A 19,469-nucleotide genomic window follows, 5' to 3' on the forward strand; every position below is an offset into this window, starting at 1 on the left:
TTTTTAATTTTTACTCACCTGGCGGCGCTTCGGGTCTTCGGCAGCACTTCGGCGGCGGGTCCTTCACTCGCTCCGGGTCTTTGGCAGCACTTCGGCGGTGGGTCCTTCAGTGCCGCCGAAGACCCGGAGTGAGTGAAGGACCCGCCGCTGAAGTGGCACTGAAGACTCAGAGCATCGCCCGGTGAGTACAAGCCCCACGTGGTTTTTTACATTTTTTTTTTAAGTCATCCTTGCTAGGGCCCCGTCAAAACTGTTCGAATTAGGCCCCGCACTTCCTAAAGCCGGCCCTGTCAGGCCGTGAACCTGAGATTCAGTTATCATTAATTCATATACGTAACTTTAAAATGTTAGGAAAATAGGGGAGGCCCTTGGGGTTCAAGTCACCTGTGATTTTTAGCTATTGTCTAATTAGCAATACATCTAAGCAATAAAGTTTGGATTGGTTCTAAACTCTCCAAATGTGGGGATTCTTTGAGCAGAGAGTTGGACTAGATGACCTCCTGATCCTTAATCTTCCATCCCTAATCTTCTATGTTAGGCTCTAATGCTTGTCTACATGGAGAGACCTAGTGCATGGCAGATAAGATGTGAATCTGCAGCGAACTGGTCTGCCATGCACTAAGTCACCATGTGGACCCTGCTATTGTGCACTAAAAATTTTCAAGCAAGGTCCACATGGTGACTTAGTATGCTGCAAGCTAGCGCACTGTAGATTTACACTCTAACTTTCTGTGCTCTAACTGACCATGAAGTCAAGCCCATCTCTATAATGTTCATAATAGACAGAACCAATGCTCAGAAACATTGTAGGATCCATACATTTCTGTTTTTCTAAGGATACCATCTTGTTTATGATGTAGTCTGGTTATGCTGGAAATCTTATGACTATCACTTACCAGGATGTTTTTCAATTATGATTATACTGCCACCTTCTTATTTAAGCATATATTTAAACAAACAGAATTTTCCCTAATCAGAGGAGCACGTATGGGGCCTTCTAAACACCAGAAAGCTGTCTGTGGTCTCGGTGGCCAGGTTAAGATGGACTAGTGTTCAAGGCTGAATTCAAGAAATCTCTGCTCCATGCTTGAAAGTTGCAGAACTGTTAGGGAGACGAAAACTTAGTATGCCTTTTTATCCTTGATCACTAGATGTGAGCAGGGTATGGATCCTGCCCCTGATAGCCAGTGAGATGGTCCCAAAATAAAAGGGTTGCTTTTGTCATCTCCCCAGTCTACACTGATTTTTGCTCCAGGAGGAAAGAATCTAGTTTGTTGAAGTCCCATTATCACTGTTTGCCTGGGTTCTGTTCTTGAGTTCAGCCAAGATAGTAACAATTTTAAAAACTCTTCTGTGGCTGACTGGCTGTCATGCAGACAGGGTAGAACCACTTCTTTCGGATACTAGGGAATCCACTGTTGGCTGAGTTCTTCATCAGCATTACTATAAATCTTATTGGGTGGAACCACCACTGACCCTGTAAGTAAAGGAACAGGTTTGGATGGTTGCATAAAGTGAAAATAAAAATCACAGAGCCTTCTCCAGGGCAAGTGGAGCAGCCTATATGGGAGCTGTAGAGTACTCATGAATCAGCAGATAGGGAAACAATTACCATCTAGACAATATCCTTAGTTAATAAATTATTTGTAAAAGAAGCCTACTCTTAAGTTAATTTTAACTTACTCTTTATTATTCTGAAAATAAATGTAGAGTGATTTCATTTCTTATGAGCTTTCTTTTAAGCCACATTGTTCAATATCTGTTACTGTGACATGTCTCTTGTATTTTGTCATTTTCTATCTAATTAAACAATAAATCTAACCTCCCTAGAGATCATATTTAAAAGAAAAGTAATAACAAGGGTTAGAAACTCATTCTGACAGTCCCATGTATTGTCACTGTGCAGAAGATAGGATCTGAACAATTCAAATTTCTGAATTGTTAAAAAAATGTGAGGCTGTAAATTTGACCCTGAACTTAAAATAAAATAGCTTTAAATACAATCCTCAATTTAGCAATGCAGGAACAAACCTTGTATTATGGAAATAAAAATATGAACATTTGTCATCTACAATGAGATACAATTTTAATGTCTCCCGCTATGGCACTTGAGGTTCCTTCTTCTCTTGAATAATTTAGAATCCAGTCACTATGGATGAAAACATTTTAAATTGTTCATATACCCCACAGCATTTTTTCTTTGGGAGAGGGTCAAGTTGCAGCTCCACTGGAATACCGTGATAAATATTTTGGATGCATAGGTATTGTAATCCTGTCTGAACCTATCATCATATTCTAGGTTATGTCCTCTCATTAATTCATTTAATGTAATGCATATAAAGTGAGAAACCAGGGTAAAAATAGGCAGTTTTTGTATAATAGCTAGTGGCCCAGTAGGCCTGGCAGCCTTCCATAAAGCATGACAATCTCATCTGCTAAAATAAAAACAAACAAAATGAATGTTATTTTAGAAGGGAAAATAGTGATGCCAGATTAAATGCAGAGGGTTTGAATTGGTTTGGAGAACAGGAGCATCATGTATAGAGGCTCATAGTATAGATAGGCAAAATTTCCTATGTCTACACTGTATGATATAGCTTGGGGCAGTAGGATGTTTTGGAAGTCATTTCCAGAAATTCTTCTTCGAGTGATTGCTCCAATGCATTCCAGTTGTTATGTGTGCGCGCACGGCGGGCCCGAACTTTCCCTTTCTTTTTCCCCCGAAGCCGCTGCTGGGAGCCCTGGCGCCCGTGGCGCGGCGCTTAAAATATATAGCCCCCGCCCGCCGCTCAGTTCCTCCTTCTTCCGCCTTCCCCGGAACTGTGGTCGGAACGAACTGTGAGTGCTCCTCTCTCCACCCTAGCCTTTCTCTTATTTTTTTATATTATATAGCTGGTAGTATTTAGTGTTTTTCTTTTCTATAGTTATCTTATATCTTAGTGGTTAGTTCTTAGATAGTGGTTGGTTGGGGGCTTTTTCCTCCCGCTCCCAGGGCGGGGCATGCCCCCGGGCCGCTGCAGCAAGCCCTGCGCCCTGCCTGCCAAGCCCCCACGCCCGCTGGAGCACCACGCACGCCTCCTCCCTCGGGACAGAAGGAGGACATCGCCTATCTGTTCTGGCTCTGTTCTGCTTTTTTAAGCCAAGACACGGACAAGAACGCGAGAACAGGCTTATGCCAGCCCGCTTTCAACCGGCTCCCCCCACGGCACCGGTCACCGAGCGCCCCCTCGACACGGAGCGCCGGCACGACGGGCGCAGGCCCCGCCGCCGAGTAGCGCCGGCCGGCGCACCCACTCCCGGCGCTCCCCGGGCTCGCGCGCCCAATAGCCCAGCGCCAAAGCGCTGAGCCTCCAGCCGTGCCGCCTCGCGCCCCTGTGGTGACCGCGCCGCCGCCAGAGACACTGGGCGTTGACCAGCGCCCGCCCAGACACTGGGCGGCGCCGCTCCGCGTCGTCGCCCGGCCGGCCGCCGCCGAGTGTGCCCGGCCGGAGCCAGACGAGCCGTGCCTCCGCGACGCCGAGCGAGCTCAGAGGAGCCGGAGCCCTCGAGCCCGGGACGGCCGGCCCGCCCGGGCCCCGGCGGCTGGGCTGCGGCGAGGGCCGGTCCGCGAGGGGACCACCGCCTGTGGTCCACTCGGCACTCGGTCCACGCAGGGCCGAGGCCACAGCCCGCCGCTACCTGCCGCGGCGCGCCGCCCGCAGCCGTCGAGCGCGGCACGCCTCGCTCGCCATCGCGGCAGTCGCTCGGTCGCGCCCGCCGCCGCATGTACGGTCGCGGCACCGCATCCACCACTCCCGGCGATCCACGCGCGCCGTCCCCGCGTCGGAGGGTCGCAGCCGGCACCGCCCCGTCCCCGCCCCGCGCCGCTCCGGCCGCCCGCAGCGCCCGCTGCGACCGCGCCGCGCCTCCCGGTCGAGCTCCGAGCTCCCGAGCAGGTGGGGTCGGCTCCTCCGGGTACGGACGGACCGGGACGGGCGGACACGGACCTCCAGGACATCCGCCCGGCTCGGGCTCACGCCCGCCGGCCCCGCCCTCGCGCCCGCCCCGCCGCCCGGGCGCGCGGGCGCGCCCCGGCCAACCGCCCGGGCGGACACCGCCTCATACCCCCCGCAGTGGGATCCATCAGTGTCATCCGCTGGGGGCCTGGCAGGGCGGCTGGGGTCGCACGCGCGCATCGCCCAGCCCTCATCGCTCCCCGCGCGCGCTCGCCCGGCAGCCCCTCGCGCCGCGATGGTCACCTCCCCCTCCTCCCCGACCTCTCTGAGCACTGCCCCCTCCGCCTCCCCTCCAGCCGGCAAGCGCTGACGCCGCCTCGCCTCCTCCCCCGCCATCCACCCTAGGCGCTGGGTGCTGCCCCGTCTGCCTGACGGACCGCCCCCAGACCTGGCAAGGCCCATTGACCTCAAGGCCCACCAGGAGCTACAGCGCCCAGTCCGTCGGGTCCATCAGGACATGAGGGACCCAAGGCCCAAGGTGGATGGTTCGGTTTGAGGAGTGTGGTGGGCAGGCGGCGCGGTTTGAACATAACAAAGAAAACATGAAGCCCATGCAAAGAGACAAACAACGCCTCACGGGGCGGCAAAAAAGTCCCGCAACCCCCCACCCTACAGGGGAGTGGTCTATTCACTTACCCCCGCGGACTGCCGGCACTTATGCTGGCCAGGAATGGAACGGTCGATCCGGGGCGCCGTCGCTGAATGGCCGGCGGGGGAGGGGACAACGCGGCAAAGCCAAATGCTGGGATACCGTGGCGCCGCGCGCGGACTAACGATTCGCGCCTGCGCGGAATGGTCCTCCTGGCCAGGACATCCCTGGCCATCTTGACATCCCTGGTACATCTTTCTTGACATCTCAACATCGCCAGGAGCGGGAACTCGGCGCGACGATCTCGGAGGAGTTCTCAGCGGACTCGCCGCGCTGCTCGACGCCCTCGAGCGCGCCCATTACGCGACAGGGTCCGCGACAGGGGTGGGCGGAAATCGCGACGGGGTGGCCGAGAGGCGCAGTACTCATGACTGCAGGACCGCTGCACACAGGAGGTGCTGTAAACGCTGCAGGACCTGCCAGATGAACGAAAAGGCTATTTCCTCCACCGACTTCCTTGGCATGCACACCAAACCTGGGCGACGCAAGCATGGCGCCTTGGCCGCAGTCCGCCCGGCGCAGGCAGGCACGCAGGTCCGCGCCGGCGTCGACGTCCCGAGGCGGCCCGCAGCGCCTTTCGGGCGACGCCAGGGGCCGCAGCGTGCCCTTCACTTCCCAAGCCCAGAGGTCGGGCAGGCCTTTTGCAGGGTCCTCCCGGGGCAGACGGCGCCCGCCCATCCCGCAAGGGCCTTGATTTTCCCCCGGGCGCCCATCACTCCTCATTCCAACCCTCTCCTTATTTTTCCTCCGCCCCCTCCATAACTCTACCTCCTTCTTTCTTCTTCTTCACAGCCCTTCCCCTCCCCAGACACCTCCCCTCTGTCCCCTCCCTCACCCTTCCACCCCTCTCCCTCTTCAGGACCCATCTCCTCCCTCTGCTCCCCTCCTGAGAGGTCCAGACTCTCCTCCTGAGAGTGGTGCATTTCCTGTAGTACCTCCAGAGGGCGAGGGGCCAGGATTCTTATCCCCATTTTTCCAGACCCAAGTGGCCAAAGCATCTCGGCCTAGTTCGGTGTCCTGGAGACCATGATTCCTTCTCTGCCTCAAGCTGAAAGTTGGAATATGGCCTCATGCTCAACCATCATTCCGACCCTCACCTTTGGACACGACCTCTCCTTTGGTTTCCTCGTCGGGAATTTAGAAACACCACGCATGCCCCCTCACAGCTTCTTCACGGGTTTCCACTAACAAAGACCACTACCTACATAGTGGTTCTGGCTTTCGGTCGCTGGCGTACCAGGGTCTACCATGTTTTGGGCAGTGCGGGCCGTGGCACGGCAGCGCCGGCGCCAGCGCGAGCAGCAGATCTTCGCAGCCTCTGGACGACTGGTGGATCCGCGGGGTCTGCCCCAGCTGACAGGTGGCGCCAGGCTGGCCAGCTCTTTCAGTCTCTCATCCTGTCCTCGCTTGCGCTCGTCTACCTGCTCGCCTACCACCGGCGGGCTCATCACGCGGTTGCGGGCTCATCTCGTGGCGCCGCGAGTCGCGCTCACTGCCGCCTGGCGCCTGCCTGATCTCTCCTCCGCTCCACACATCGGCGCACGGCCATCATGGGTCCAGCTCCGCCTCCGTCTCTCCCTCCGCTCGATGCACGCGCTGCGTCCGTCAGCGCGCGCGCGACTCCCGTCACGTCCAGTGGGTGGTGGCTCCGGTCGGGCCCGCCCGCGCACCACCGCGACGCTGGTAGCGGGCCCGCGCTTCCGAACCCGTGGCGAGTCTCCGCTGGTACCGCCGCCGGAGATCGACTGCGCGGCCTAGCGCGCTCACCCTCCTCGTCGCTCCGCTGGCTGACCCGCTCAGCCTCTAGGTCGCAGGCCTTCTCTGGCTCCTCACTCATCCGCCTGCACTCTTGTTGGAGCCTGCTCTGGGACCTTCCACCAGGCCAGGCTCTCCACATCAACAGCTCACGCCCGGGCATGTCACTCCGTTTGCTCGCAACAGTGCTTTGCAAGGGCGGTCAGACTCTGGCCCCCCTGAACAAAACCTCTCACACTTGCTCTGGCTCTAGCCTCTGCCTGCCTCGTCCCCCTCTGGGACTTCTGTGCTCCTCTCTCGGACCCCTCAGCAGCCTTCTCCGGGTCGTTGCAACCCCCGATCCGCCCCAGCGTCCTTTCGCTTCGCCGTCTCCATCCACAGGTCTCCCCGCTCCAGTCCGTCTCCGCCCCCAGTGAGGCCATCCTGTGTCTCTCAGGCCGGGGGACCCCTCATCCGACCCTCTCCGGCTTCCGCTGCGGCCGCTCCTCTTCTTCCTTCCGAGGCCCGAGGTCCGGGACCTGTCGGCCGTTCGGAGGCTACTCCACGGGATCTCTCTCCTCTCAGCCTTCCCTCCGCCGTTTCCCCTCTCTCTCGAGGGAGGCCTCGACTCGTGAGCCCTACGGGACCCTCGGCACAGGTCGCTGCAGCTCCGCATCCTGCAGCCTTCCATCTCCGGCCTCCAGGGGCTCACCATGGCCACAGGACCCTGCCTGATCTCAGCCAGAACCCATCACCTCTCCATCTTACTGCAACCTCATCCCAATGGACCCGTCTCCCAGCTCTGTTGAGCAGGGAGGACCCTCTCCACTTAGTAGAGGCCACCAGCCTGGGCAGACCGCAGCAGGTGCACAAGGCAAGTACTCCACCTTCGGTACGGGGGTCCCAAGCTGGGGGGTGACGGAAGAGGTGGTACCTCATGGAAGTACCCAGCTAGGGTGGCCTGAAGGGCATACCCATCCTGGACCCCCTTCCTGGGTCCTGCACTACGCCAGTTGTCACTGTCTCGGTCCGCTCAGGTCGGCCTCCCTCATGGCCGGGGTGTCCGCCTTCGGCCGCCGGCGATCCGGTCTTCGTCCGTCCCGATGGGTCTCGTCTCTCTCCCCCTGGCGCCTACCTCGCCGCTTCTGGCTGCCCTCTCTCCACTGGGCCCTCGCTCTACCTCCATTCAGACCAGACTCCACGGGTCCTCCAGCCTATGGCCCTCTATTCTAAGCTCTCCTCCTCCTGCCCGCGGCCTTCCTGGCTACCACCCGCATCGGCAAGGCAACTCTTCCCTCCCACCCATTGCTTGTGGGCCTCCCCCTCCTATACCGAGGTCCCCACCCGGCCCGTATACCGTCCCTCACCTCACTTTCCACCCCTTCGCTCTCCACCCTTCCTTCCTCCGAGAACCTTCCTCCACCCGCCTTCCCCCCCACGGCGCTTCGCGCTTTCCCTCGCACGCCCAAGCCCGACCTGCGGCGCGCATCGATTCGCGCCACCGTTTGATCGCCACACGAGCCAGCTCGCAAGACCCAATGCCGCTCCACGCGACGCCATCTCCTCGTCCACAACATGAGCCTGCTGACGGCTCATCCATTCGACTCCTCTCATCCATGCTACTTCTCCACCACACACGCGCGCCTTCGCCGACCACCAGGCTACACGCCAAGCCCAGACCATCTGCAGAGCCCTCACACCATATCTCGGCCCACCAATCTGCAGAGCAGCTCCCTGCGGTCCCCACCGCCGCTTCCGATCCACTCACCTCCGCAGCGGTCTACTCCACACGGCCTGCCTCACTCACTTAACCCTCCACTCCGCAGAGGCGCACTCCGACCAATGCGCGGTTCAAGGAACACAGTTGGCCAGGTTACCACCAATAAAAAGAATGAAGCGAGTTACTCACCTCTGGAATGTGGTGGTAGATGTGTTGCTCCAACTTCAATCCATTCGCTCACCTAATTCCCACCACCGGGTCCTTCAAGACTCTGAAGTAGGGCTAGCCAGCGGCTACGGGAGTATATATTTAGCGCCATAATGGCAACAGGGCCTGAGGCGCCCAGCCCGGCCGCGGGGCACGGCGTATATGTAGCCCCTTGAAATATTTGGAAAGTAAAATACTATTTAGCTTCATGCTGTGGTGTATCCCTTGCAAGCATCGTTATCTGGAAGTGATATTTGCAACAGTTACATTGCAGCATGGCCGTTGGCTGTACCTTTTGAGTATGTGGATATTTGGGGACATATCTAGAAGTATTTTGGACCTGGCCCCTCTCAAGTATTAGTGGATTCTAACTAAGATAAACTGTTACAATTTTCATTTATTTACAAACTGAACAACAGTTGTATAGCTTTAATGGTCTATTCCAACTCTTCTTGAAGTCAGTAGAAAGACTGCTATTGACTTCAGTGTGAGGGTTAGATCAGGGCTTAAATCAAGTGGTGAAAATAGAGTGACTTAGGCTATGTCTACACTGGCAAGTTTCTGCGCAACAAGTTATACCACTTTTATTAAATCACTGGAATTAAACGCTGTTGCGTGGCCACACTGTGCTCCTTGTGATGGTGGAGTGCATCCACATTAGCAGCTCTTTCAACAGCAAAGAGAGTCGTGCATTGTGGTAGCTATCCCACTGTGCAACTGGCCTCAGGGTGCTTTGGGAAGGGTTTGCAATGCCTCATGGGGCAGGCACAGTGTCACATGATGCAGGTTTCCCAATCCCATTGTTCCATGGGCATCCTACTACATTGCCAGCTGCTTTTCAATTGAAGGGGGGGAAGCGGCAGTGTGTGTGACAGGGAGTGTGTGTGTATGGGGCGGGGACAGAGAGTGTATCAGCATACTGTCTTGTTAGTTCAGACAGCGGCAGGAAGCAACCACTCCTGAGGCAAGGGGAGATGGAAACCCGGACATCAGACCCACCCCCCGTCTCCCTCCCCAGCTCTCTGCACAGCACTCACTCTCTCACCATACACACCTGCCTCTGTGTTCAACCGCATGAGCATTCCACATTAATGGTTTGCTTTGTGTCCCGGAGCACATCAGCACAGCATACAAGCGCTGTCAGAAACAGCGCTTTGAAAGGGGAGGGGCGCATGTCTCCAGGGCAGCCAAGTTCAAAACAATGAGCAAAGTGGCCACTTGAGGGATTATGGAACATTTAAGAAGGCCAGTTGATTGCTTTCTGCACTGTAATGTGTTTACACTGCCAATACAGCGCTGGAGCCTCTGCGCTTTAATGCTTATGACTCTCGTCAAGGTGGATTTTTTGCAGTGCTACAACTGAGGAGTTTCTGTGCACTAAGTGGCCTGGCAGTGTGTACACCTCCGGAGTTACACCGCAGAAAGCTTCTTTACTGCACAGTAACTTGCCAGTGTAGACAAATCCTAAGTTATCAAGGCTACTCAGTAATGGCCCACTCCAGCTACTTTTGAAGCCAGTCGAATCACTTGTATTAACTTTAATGGTAATTGAATCGGTCTCTTGGTCGGTGACAGACCTGGGATTAGAACTCAGAAGTTCTTGACCCCCAGTCTCATGCTGACTTTACTATGTCATATAGGCAAATGCAGTCTTTTGATGTAAACGGGCAAAGGAATAAATTAATCTCTCTGGAGGTGAAGATTAAAAACATGGAATATGAAAAAATTGAAATTCCAGCTTCTAGATAGATATGATTTTCCCACTGCGTACCAGTTAGTGATCAATCTAACTACAGTATAAGCATTACAATATACTCAATTAGAAGCATAACACACAGGCCTTACTAAATTGAAAATCTTCACATCCTGCTAAAAAGTTACAATAGTTTTACTCAATATATAGATACAGTATGCAATGTTTTCAAAGTGACCCTTGCCTCAACTCTGCTTATTTAAACTACATTTTTGGGCAGCAAAGTTTAGATTCTTACATTTGGCATGATCAAAACATCTAACTAATGCAGACATCATAGTATGGTTGAATTTGGAGGCTGAAACTTTATTAAAACTATTAACCAATAGGGAATCACTTACCGGACCACCTTCAGGGCTTTCCAGTGCAGATTTCAACTAGGCAGCAGTGGCTCCGGGTTCTACAAACCTGAGGGTTGTAGTGCTGTGCTCGGGGCCTGTGTCAAGCAGCCCATAGGGTTACTGGGAACTCCCACTGGATTCTTTTTTAAACCAGCCATTACACTGAGACCTGCCAATATTATGATGAATGTAATGTATAAACCACAGAAAATCATTTTAGAATAGAATCACATAAGCTGCTTTAACGGTAGTAATATATTGCCAGATACCATTATAGTAAAACATACACTGATATTTTCAAGACTGACTTCAACTGTCTTCTGTGTGGCTTTTTTCTTGGCTGCTTCTTCACTATATGGCCAGTGAAGGCTATAAATTAGACTTTGACTTAATATTGTATTTCTGACACTGCCCTTATTAGAGCCTATTCTTGATTGATTTTGGCTCTTTGTCCTGCATTTATATAATTGTTGTCCCAGATTTCTGCATCAGAGTCTTGAGGTGCGGTCAGAAGGTTAACAGAAAAAGCTTGCATAGGCTGTCAGAAATTCAAACACATGAATCAGAAGCACATTGCTCTTTGTTGTATTTTATAATACAGCGATAAATGGGTAACACAGAAGACTCTTTACACATCCTATCGTATCCACAGGTTTACAGGGCTAAATTTTCAAAGAATATGTAAAGTAAAGATAAATATAAAAGGAAACATTTTTATAAGAGAAATTTAAGAGACCAGTCCAATTTGAAATGCCTATGTTTTGCATGCAGGTGTGTTCCTAATAGATTATACAATTGCATCATGGACATTTAAAAATTCTCACTTGTGTATGTAAAAATAATATCAGATTAAATGACAAATTAGAGAAAACTTTGCATGACCACTTGTTCCCTTCCCCTTCATCCATATGCATTCTTGCTCCAGCAGGATTTGTGCATAATAAGACAGAATGGGGAACAATGCTGCAATGGATATAATTCAGGGTAGCATCTGGTCCTGTGCTTTTAAAAAATGAGTCATATCCCATTGTATTTGGTTTTTTTGTAAGAGTGTGTGTCATGTTTTTGCTATAGTTTAGGTTTGTTGTTGGTACATGGTATAGCACCACTGGTATCCCCTTGTTGGGGGTAGAGACGTGCTTTACAAGCCAGGAGCTGTATTCTGGGTAGCCTCTCTACAAGGACTGGCCAGAATATTATTGAAGAGTACGATCCGTGCTTCATCTTTGTGCCCTTGCATGAGGTGGGTATCTGAAAAAGGGTAGGTAACCATATCTACATCTATACTTGGAGCTCAGGGTGTGATTCCCAGCTCGCATAGACATAGTCATGATTGCTGTCATCAAGTTAGCATGCTAAAAATAGTAGCATGGCCACAGTATATTTGTGCCACAATACGAGGTGGTTTTGTGATATAGGCAAATATCTGTTGGGAACTAATATGGCAGCAAATCCATTTTTACTGATGATTTATTGTAAAGCCAGGTGTATTTCAACTATATTCTGTTTAGGTTCTTGTACTGCTCTTATAACAGTGATTTCTGGAAACCGCAACGGTAATCTAAATTCAGATTTCTAGAATTAAATTATTCAGATTATGCCCAAAACCTCAAAGGTTATGTCTGCACTACAGGCTAGGGCTGTGATTCCCAGCTTATGTAGACGTACTTGGGCTAGCTCTCATCGAGTTAGCATTATAGAAATAGAAGTATAGCCATGGTAGCATGGGCTAGCCCCTTCACCCAAGTACATACCCACGGGAGTCAGGTGGGTTTGCTCTAAGGATAGATAGTCCGTGCCTCTGCTCACAGCTGCCTGTGCTACAGCAGCTACACTGTTTGTTGAGTGTGGTAGCTCGATAAGATCTAGCATGAGTATGTCTACACGAGCTGGGAATCACACCCCTACCTGCAAGTATAGACGCAACCAGTGAGCCCATGGCTCTGCCTTTAATCCATGCTAACCAGAACAGAAGGGCAAGTATACTGGAACCTCTCCAAATCTGCTGTAGCTGCCATTCTAATGTGTGCTTTAGGGGTACCTGAAGAAGGTATTCTGACAGTGTCAGAGAGAAGTCCGCCTTGTAAGCTCAGCAGCTGTGCACCCCACATCCCCTTCACCACTCTTGGTGGAACCTAGCTCTGAATTACTATGACATCCACGGTTACATTTGGGGATGAGTGAGTTGAAAACGAATTGAAATGCTTAGGTGACCAAACCCAGGACTTCCCAGATGTGTTGTTATTCAGACATTCAGTAGTTTGTTTTGCTACTGAAAGTATGTGCAAGGGCAGTTGTGTGCCCATTTAATTATGTACTTGACTTTTATATTTCATATGTGCAACGCAGACTAATCTTTGGACATCTTAGTTCAAGGTTTCTCTTGCATTCCTATTTTCTCCAGCTTTATTAGTGGAATGTTTTCAACTCTGTCCTTTACTGTGTGTTTTTCTCTTACAAAAATTAGTCATTTTAATGGAAATGAGAATGTATTAAATAGACAAATGAACACAGAGACTTTCAAACCTGGAGATTTCAGCCTAGGACTGAGGGTAAGTAGCTAACTGCCAGCCCCACTGTTTACATCTGGAAGTGATTAGGTAATAAAAAAAATAGGTAATAATTGGAGATATACCAATCTCCTAGAACTGGAAGGGACCTCAGAAGGTCATTGAGTCCAGCCCCCTGCCTTCACTAGCAGGACCAATTTTTGCCCCAGATCCCTAAGTGGCCTCCTCAGGATTGAACTCACAACCCTGGGTTTAGCAGACTAATGCTCAAACCACTCAGCTATCCCTCCTCTCAATGTCCTTTACTGAATCCTGGGCCATTGCTGGGAAAACAAGGTCAGAAAGAAACTTTCTCAGCAGGTTAGATATAAAAAAGGGGGAGTTATATGTTGTTAACTTGGTTACTGTAGCAGTATTTTATTAATATCTTAAGGGTAATTATTATTGGATTACTCTGTATGGGTCTCCAGTAACATTGTCAAAATATAATACGATACTATTATTTGCTTTAATTGTTTTGAATTTTCACTGGTATTTTTGTTTCAAGAGCATGAAGTGAAAGTTGCATGCAAAATGTTGATCAGGGCCTCATTGTGCAGGATGCTGTAAAGCTTTTAGGGGCAGACATAGTCCTATCCCAAAGAGCTAAGATGAGTAACATATAAAATTAGTGGAAGAGGGAGATAATCATATATATTTGTGTATCTGATTTTAATATCAATATAAATGTTTGCTTCTTTAGTGTTGGAATTCCATAAATGTAGCCTTTCCCTAACTGTCTTTGACACTGGTTTAGATTCAAAACCAGAAGGGTATTAAAACCTCTCAAGAGTTTGCCAGATTATTGGCAATGTCAAATCAGACACCAAACCCTACCCTTGATTTTCCACACATCCAGACTCTGATCCCTAACCTGAACCTAATTCAGACAGTCATCTCTAAAGTAATACGAGGAATCTTTTCATTCATCTGAAAATCTCTACTATATCCCATAAGAGACAAGCTTTAAAACAGAACTCCTACCCAATGTCTCTTCCAATATTATAAAGAATATCATTTTAAGGAAAGGAGTGTCCTTCATTATGGTCCCCTGAAATGAATTATGGATATCAGGGCCAGTCTTAGGTTTTGCAAGCCTCTATAAGAAATAATACCTGAAATACGCAGCTCCCTCCTCACTTATATCCACATACTCCATTCATCTCTGTATACTCACAACATTCCAATACCCACCTCTTTCCTATGAGCATCACCCGCCCCCCCCTCCCGCCATGCTGTGGTAAATCTCCCCACCACATTTATGAAGCCTAGTGACTCCTTAAACGAAGCATACATTCAAGAGATAGAGTAAAAGTGTACATTTCAGGGCAGGGATTGGCAGTTACAAAATTCTGTCGGTTGTGGGCCACTGGCACAAGAGTCAGATGGGACCAAGAAAGGGATTCAAGCATTGTGCTTTGCCTGGCAGTCACATTTGTACCTCAGGTACAGTAACATATAGAGGTTGTACAGGACTTAGTACTACTGCAGGTAAGCCCCCCAAAAGCATGTACAAGAACATCATAATAAATAAATGTGTAAATCCCATTAACTGCTTTTCTTTATAATTTTTCATTAACTTACGGTGCATTTTTTGTTTGAGCTTCACCCTCCTTGATTTATGTGCAGTTCCACTGTGATGTGAACCTGAGGCTGAGAAATGTTAGTTGAGTGCAAGAAAAGTTAGATGGGCCACAGGGCTACAAGGGAAAAAATGTTTTCCGAGTTCATGTTTTATACAGTGAAATAATTACTGAGCAGTGACTATCTTCCTTTGTTTCTTGGAATTATCAGTGTAATATTATTAAATGATTTATATCTCACAAACAGATTACGTCTTATATTGCATTTTTGAGTGAGAGAACATGATCTCTGTTTTACAGTTTTTTGACACGTTTGCATGACCATTTAAAACTTTCCTATTTACTATCAGATGGTTCCATTAATCATGCTTATAATTTTTCTCAATTTCCTTACATTCTGAGTCTTAAAAATGTCTTGCCTTTACTATTAGAAGGTGATACATACCAAGCTGTATTTACATATAAAGCCTTGAACTATAGTTGTTAACATTTTTCTCTGTACATAGAGCCCAATTTTATAGAATTGATAGCAACATTTTAGTATACCTAAAGTCCTTTGGGGGAAGCAGTGTACTTAGACAGATGAATAATCATCTAAGTTTATGAGACCATAGATACGGTCTAGTATTGCAAATTTGTCTTTATGCTTCCGCTGTTTTTTCAGATAATCTGAAAACGTGTTTATGCACTCATTATACTCCCCCAAAAATGGAAGGCATAAACTGTTACAATTTGTAACATTTTCTTGATAGTACATCATTGGTAGATCACTTTTAAGGTAGCATTACATCCTAATCTTAGTTGTATAATAATAAACTAGAGATACATAAACTCTCCTAACTGCAAATATAGACCTCTATCTATCTTAAGGGATGTGAGTTGAATTTAGCTCAAATGTACTTTAATTCAAATACTGTTCTTGTATTAATACAAAATATATTCTGTACATTGAAATATTTTACGATCGAGCTATGAACCAACATTTTAAAATCCTTTTATAAGAGAATGAAATTATGCTGGCTATTGATTACTAGACCATTACAGCCTTAATAATAGCTTTCAGTTCAGCATTTCCTTGCCTTTTCCTCTGATCTTTTTGAACTATGTACCATATAGAACAATCAATATTGCATATATTAGACCATTTACATTAACTCTCAAAAATCCAATAGGTCTCCATTTTTAAAGGAAATAACAATTTCGTCTCATTGTGTCCAAAAATTGTAAACCAATTAAAGAAATATTGACTTGGGAAAACAAACAAGAATTTATTATATCCTTTTTCCTTATTTCACATTGTGGTCCCGATCCTGCTCCCATAGAAGTGAGTGGGAGTTTTGCTGGCCCTCGGCTGTGGAATTCCCTTCCACCAGAAATCAGGATGACCACGTATCTTGCCACCTACCAAGCGAAAAGTAAGACCCACATCTTTGCAAAAGCCTTTTCACCATAACAACCTAAAAGAATGGCCTGGCATCATTACCCTAAAGATAAGTGAAAGAAATATTCCACCCAAAATAATTATGCACAGTCTAATATGAGGGAAGGAGAAGAATATAGTCCCACAGATGGTTTGATGTCTTATGTAATGTTATTGGTTCCCAGAGACTGCAGTGGTGTGATGCCTATGTAGGTAAATGCAGGATCCCATAAGTAAGGCTCCTACTATAGACCAAAACAAATGTCCTGATATATTGCTGAGGGATCCAATCCAAAGCCAGATGAAATATTTTCATTGACTTCAGTGGGCCTTGGATGAGACCCTTGATAAAAAGCTAAGTCTTAATTTGAACTTGAAATACCTAAACAGACCATTAAAAATAGTATACGAAATGTAGGAATGGAGCTATTCAATTTTTCTGTGACGTGACTAGCCAAGTGTTAAGTCCTAAAATGTATGTGCTGTTTTCTATGCAATGTAAATCGTAGAAATATGGATAAATTCTCTTTGGGTGATGTACAACATTCTTTAATCTACACAAATCAGTATATTATTGTATTCAGTATATTCAAAGAATTACTATCTATTAAGTAAGGTGGTGCATAAAGGCCAAACTCAAAATATTTGTTATGAAATTATATGCACTACATATTGTGAAATATCAGTGCATAATAAAAAAATCCTAAATGTGTGCGAATAGGCTGAGCAGAAAAGTAACATGAGATGCTCATATGTAAGCGCCAAATTCTGTAATCGTTATTCATATTAAACAGTGCCTATGCATGTGAGTAATCCCACTGAAGACTTGCATGAGTCAATGCTACTCAATATAAGTAAGGGTTTCAGAATCTGGCTTTGTGGATCATCAGAAGATCCCCTAATGTGGATGACAAAAAATTTTAATGTGAGAATTTATATTCTGATTTAGTTACTCTTCTACAGAAGAGATTTGAGTACAAAGGCCTTAAAAAAGGTAAACTGTTCTACCTTTTATTTTATATGATCTAGCATCTTTGAGAATTGTAACCTTTTCTTTAAAATCCTACAGTGGAAATGTTGAATATTATACTCATCGCCCCATTGTATATTTTATTGTACCTTTGTCAGGAACATATATTTACCATGTCCTTAAGGTCAAATGGGCTTGTTGCAATATAATCATTTCTTAATATTCTTGATTTGAGCTATTGAGAGTACAGTTTAGAATGCATTTCCTGTGTCGTCTTTTACTAATAAATAGGGCTTCTGATTTTTTGGTTTAGACAATAAACATCAATAGAGCACCGTAATACACAAATAAATAAATAAATGAAAATTGGTGTTTATCCAGTAATCACTAGAAAAATACTGGAATGGTTACTTGTATCTAAAGTCTTGTCTACATGGACCAGTAAGTGGATTACGGGGGTTTGCTTTCTAAAGCGCATCAACATGTTACACTGTGTAGAACCCTGCTGGTAAGCACTAAAGCTTCCCTAGTGAGCTTTAATGTAGTGCTCTTTGAAGCAGAACTACATTAAAGTGAACTAGGGAACATTACAAAGAGATTGCTCATTACAGTATCTACTTCTGTCATGAGTAATATATATAATAGACATTACTCACTCCAGTATATACAAAGAGAGAGCCCCAAACCCCCCTTCACCCTGATTTTTAGACATGTACATAAAACACAAAATAAATCTCAAAAAATGAAATTAATAACCCCCTCCAAAACAGAAGCCCTGCTAATAAATGGCTGAGAAAGTCAGAATGTGGCAAAAGACTGTACTTCAGACTCAGAAAACAGAGAGTACTCCCGTGCATGCATCTTCTGTCTTTTTTGTATATCTTTGTAGGAACCCACAGTATTTATCACATAATGTTTATGCAGTTGATTTCCCTATTTTAGAGGATGAATTCAGTTTTTACAACATGATTCTTTGTCTTCTTTTCATAGGCATTTCCTATTTAAACATGGATCTGGTTCTTCAGCTATCTTCAGTGCAGCCAGTCAGAACTATCCTTTAACATCCAATACGGTTTATTCTCCACCTCCTAGGCCACTTCCTAGAAGTACATTTTCTAGACCGGCCTTCACTTTTAACAAACCTTACAGGTGCTGCAACTGGAAGTGCACTGCTTTGAGTGCTACAGCTATTACAGTTACTCTGGCACTGTTGCTAGCCTATGTTATTGGTAAGCCTTTTATTTCCTTTCTGTTCAATTACCATACTTGTTTTCACCTTAATATAAATATCATGTTTTACTAATAACATTTTCAGGGGAGTGCTTCATAAATCCCAGAAAGCAAAATACAACCTAGGCCAGAGATTGAAAATAACATGGAGTTCTAATTAACTCATATTCTGTTAACCACAAATACTGCCTATGAAAAAAAAAGAAATATTATTCAAGACAACATGTTTACACTAGTTGAGGACTCCCACTGGTTTTAATTGCTGTCATTGACCATTTTCCCTTGAATTAAAAGTTGGTCTGATTTTCACACTGAGTTATAACTTTTGCTGCTACTTCTATTACTTTTAAATAATGTTGATAAAGAACTTTCAATTGGATTTTGCCTTGCTAGCAACATTTAGTTTCTCTGATGTGATCACAAATTAAAACACTGATATTGTCTCCTTAATCTAAGTTTCTTTGACTAGATTTGCAGCTATCTTTAAATATACTTAATATTTGTGCCATATTTTCTTTATAAGATATATTTTGCTGTTGCTATATTGAATTTATGTTTGATAAAAAATGTTGCACAGATTGAAATGCACTCTTAATTCATTTCAGGCTCATTTTTGCTTAGTAAATAACTCTGCAGTTTTGTTATTACAATGCACTGACAGAATTAATCAAAATGGCTAAACTCTCCTTCCTCCTTTTGGAAGAAGAATATTGTAATTGTGCTTGGAGTCACTGTGATTAAAAATCATACTCACTTGACAGCAAATCTTATCGACTTTCTAGGTGACATTTTAGTTTCACTGAACATTAATTTCCACATTTGGGTGGTTTTGTAGTCTAAATTTTGAGTTTTATAAAATATATGAATTCTAAAACGTGACTGTAATATTCTCCAAACAAATGGAATTATTTTGTAGATTTGTGTATACACTCACACACGCGCACATACTATTATTTCTTAGTTTATATAGTGATCACTTCATAAGCAAGCAAGAGTTGAAGTATCCAATACATATTTGTGCCTTGAGTATGAATACTAAAATGAGGTCATCTGAAAGAGAGGGCACCACTTAGCAAAAAAGTATCCAGAGATGTTTAGATATACCAGATATCTGCAATACCGCCAAGCATGGCAGGGTCTACATATAGTTTTGCATAGTCATTGGACATACTCCCTTCAGAATCAATAATTATGGGAATCACACCACAGTACTAGAAGATACAGATTGGCATTATCTCTTAAAGTGCTACCACCCAAAAAAAAAAATCAAGTGACTTACCCTGGTCTACTCTACAAAATTAAGTCGACATAATGCAGC

At 46.6% G+C, this 19,469-nt stretch overlaps 1 protein-coding gene across 16 annotated transcripts in view; it reads left to right on the top strand.

The window, feature by feature from the left end:
- Positions 1-19,469, top strand: part of TENM1 (teneurin transmembrane protein 1) — a 697,978-nt gene that overhangs the window by 473,538 nt on the left and 204,971 nt on the right. For 14 of the 16 annotated variants that reach the window (XM_039487530.1, XM_039487526.1, XM_039487540.1 and 11 more), the window contains 2 exons: positions 15,854-15,946; positions 17,912-18,150. In XM_039487530.1, coding sequence (XP_039343464.1) covers positions 15,854-15,946; positions 17,912-18,150 — 332 coding nt within the window. The remainder of the gene's footprint in view (positions 1-15,853; positions 15,947-17,911; positions 18,151-19,469) is intronic. The other 2 variants (XM_039487541.1, XM_039487542.1) reach the window with 1 other exon arrangement.

This window comes from Mauremys reevesii, linkage group 9 (assembly GCF_016161935.1).
Source record: "Mauremys reevesii isolate NIE-2019 linkage group 9, ASM1616193v1, whole genome shotgun sequence".
NCBI classification, from domain to species: Eukaryota; Metazoa; Chordata; order Testudines; family Geoemydidae; genus Mauremys; species Mauremys reevesii.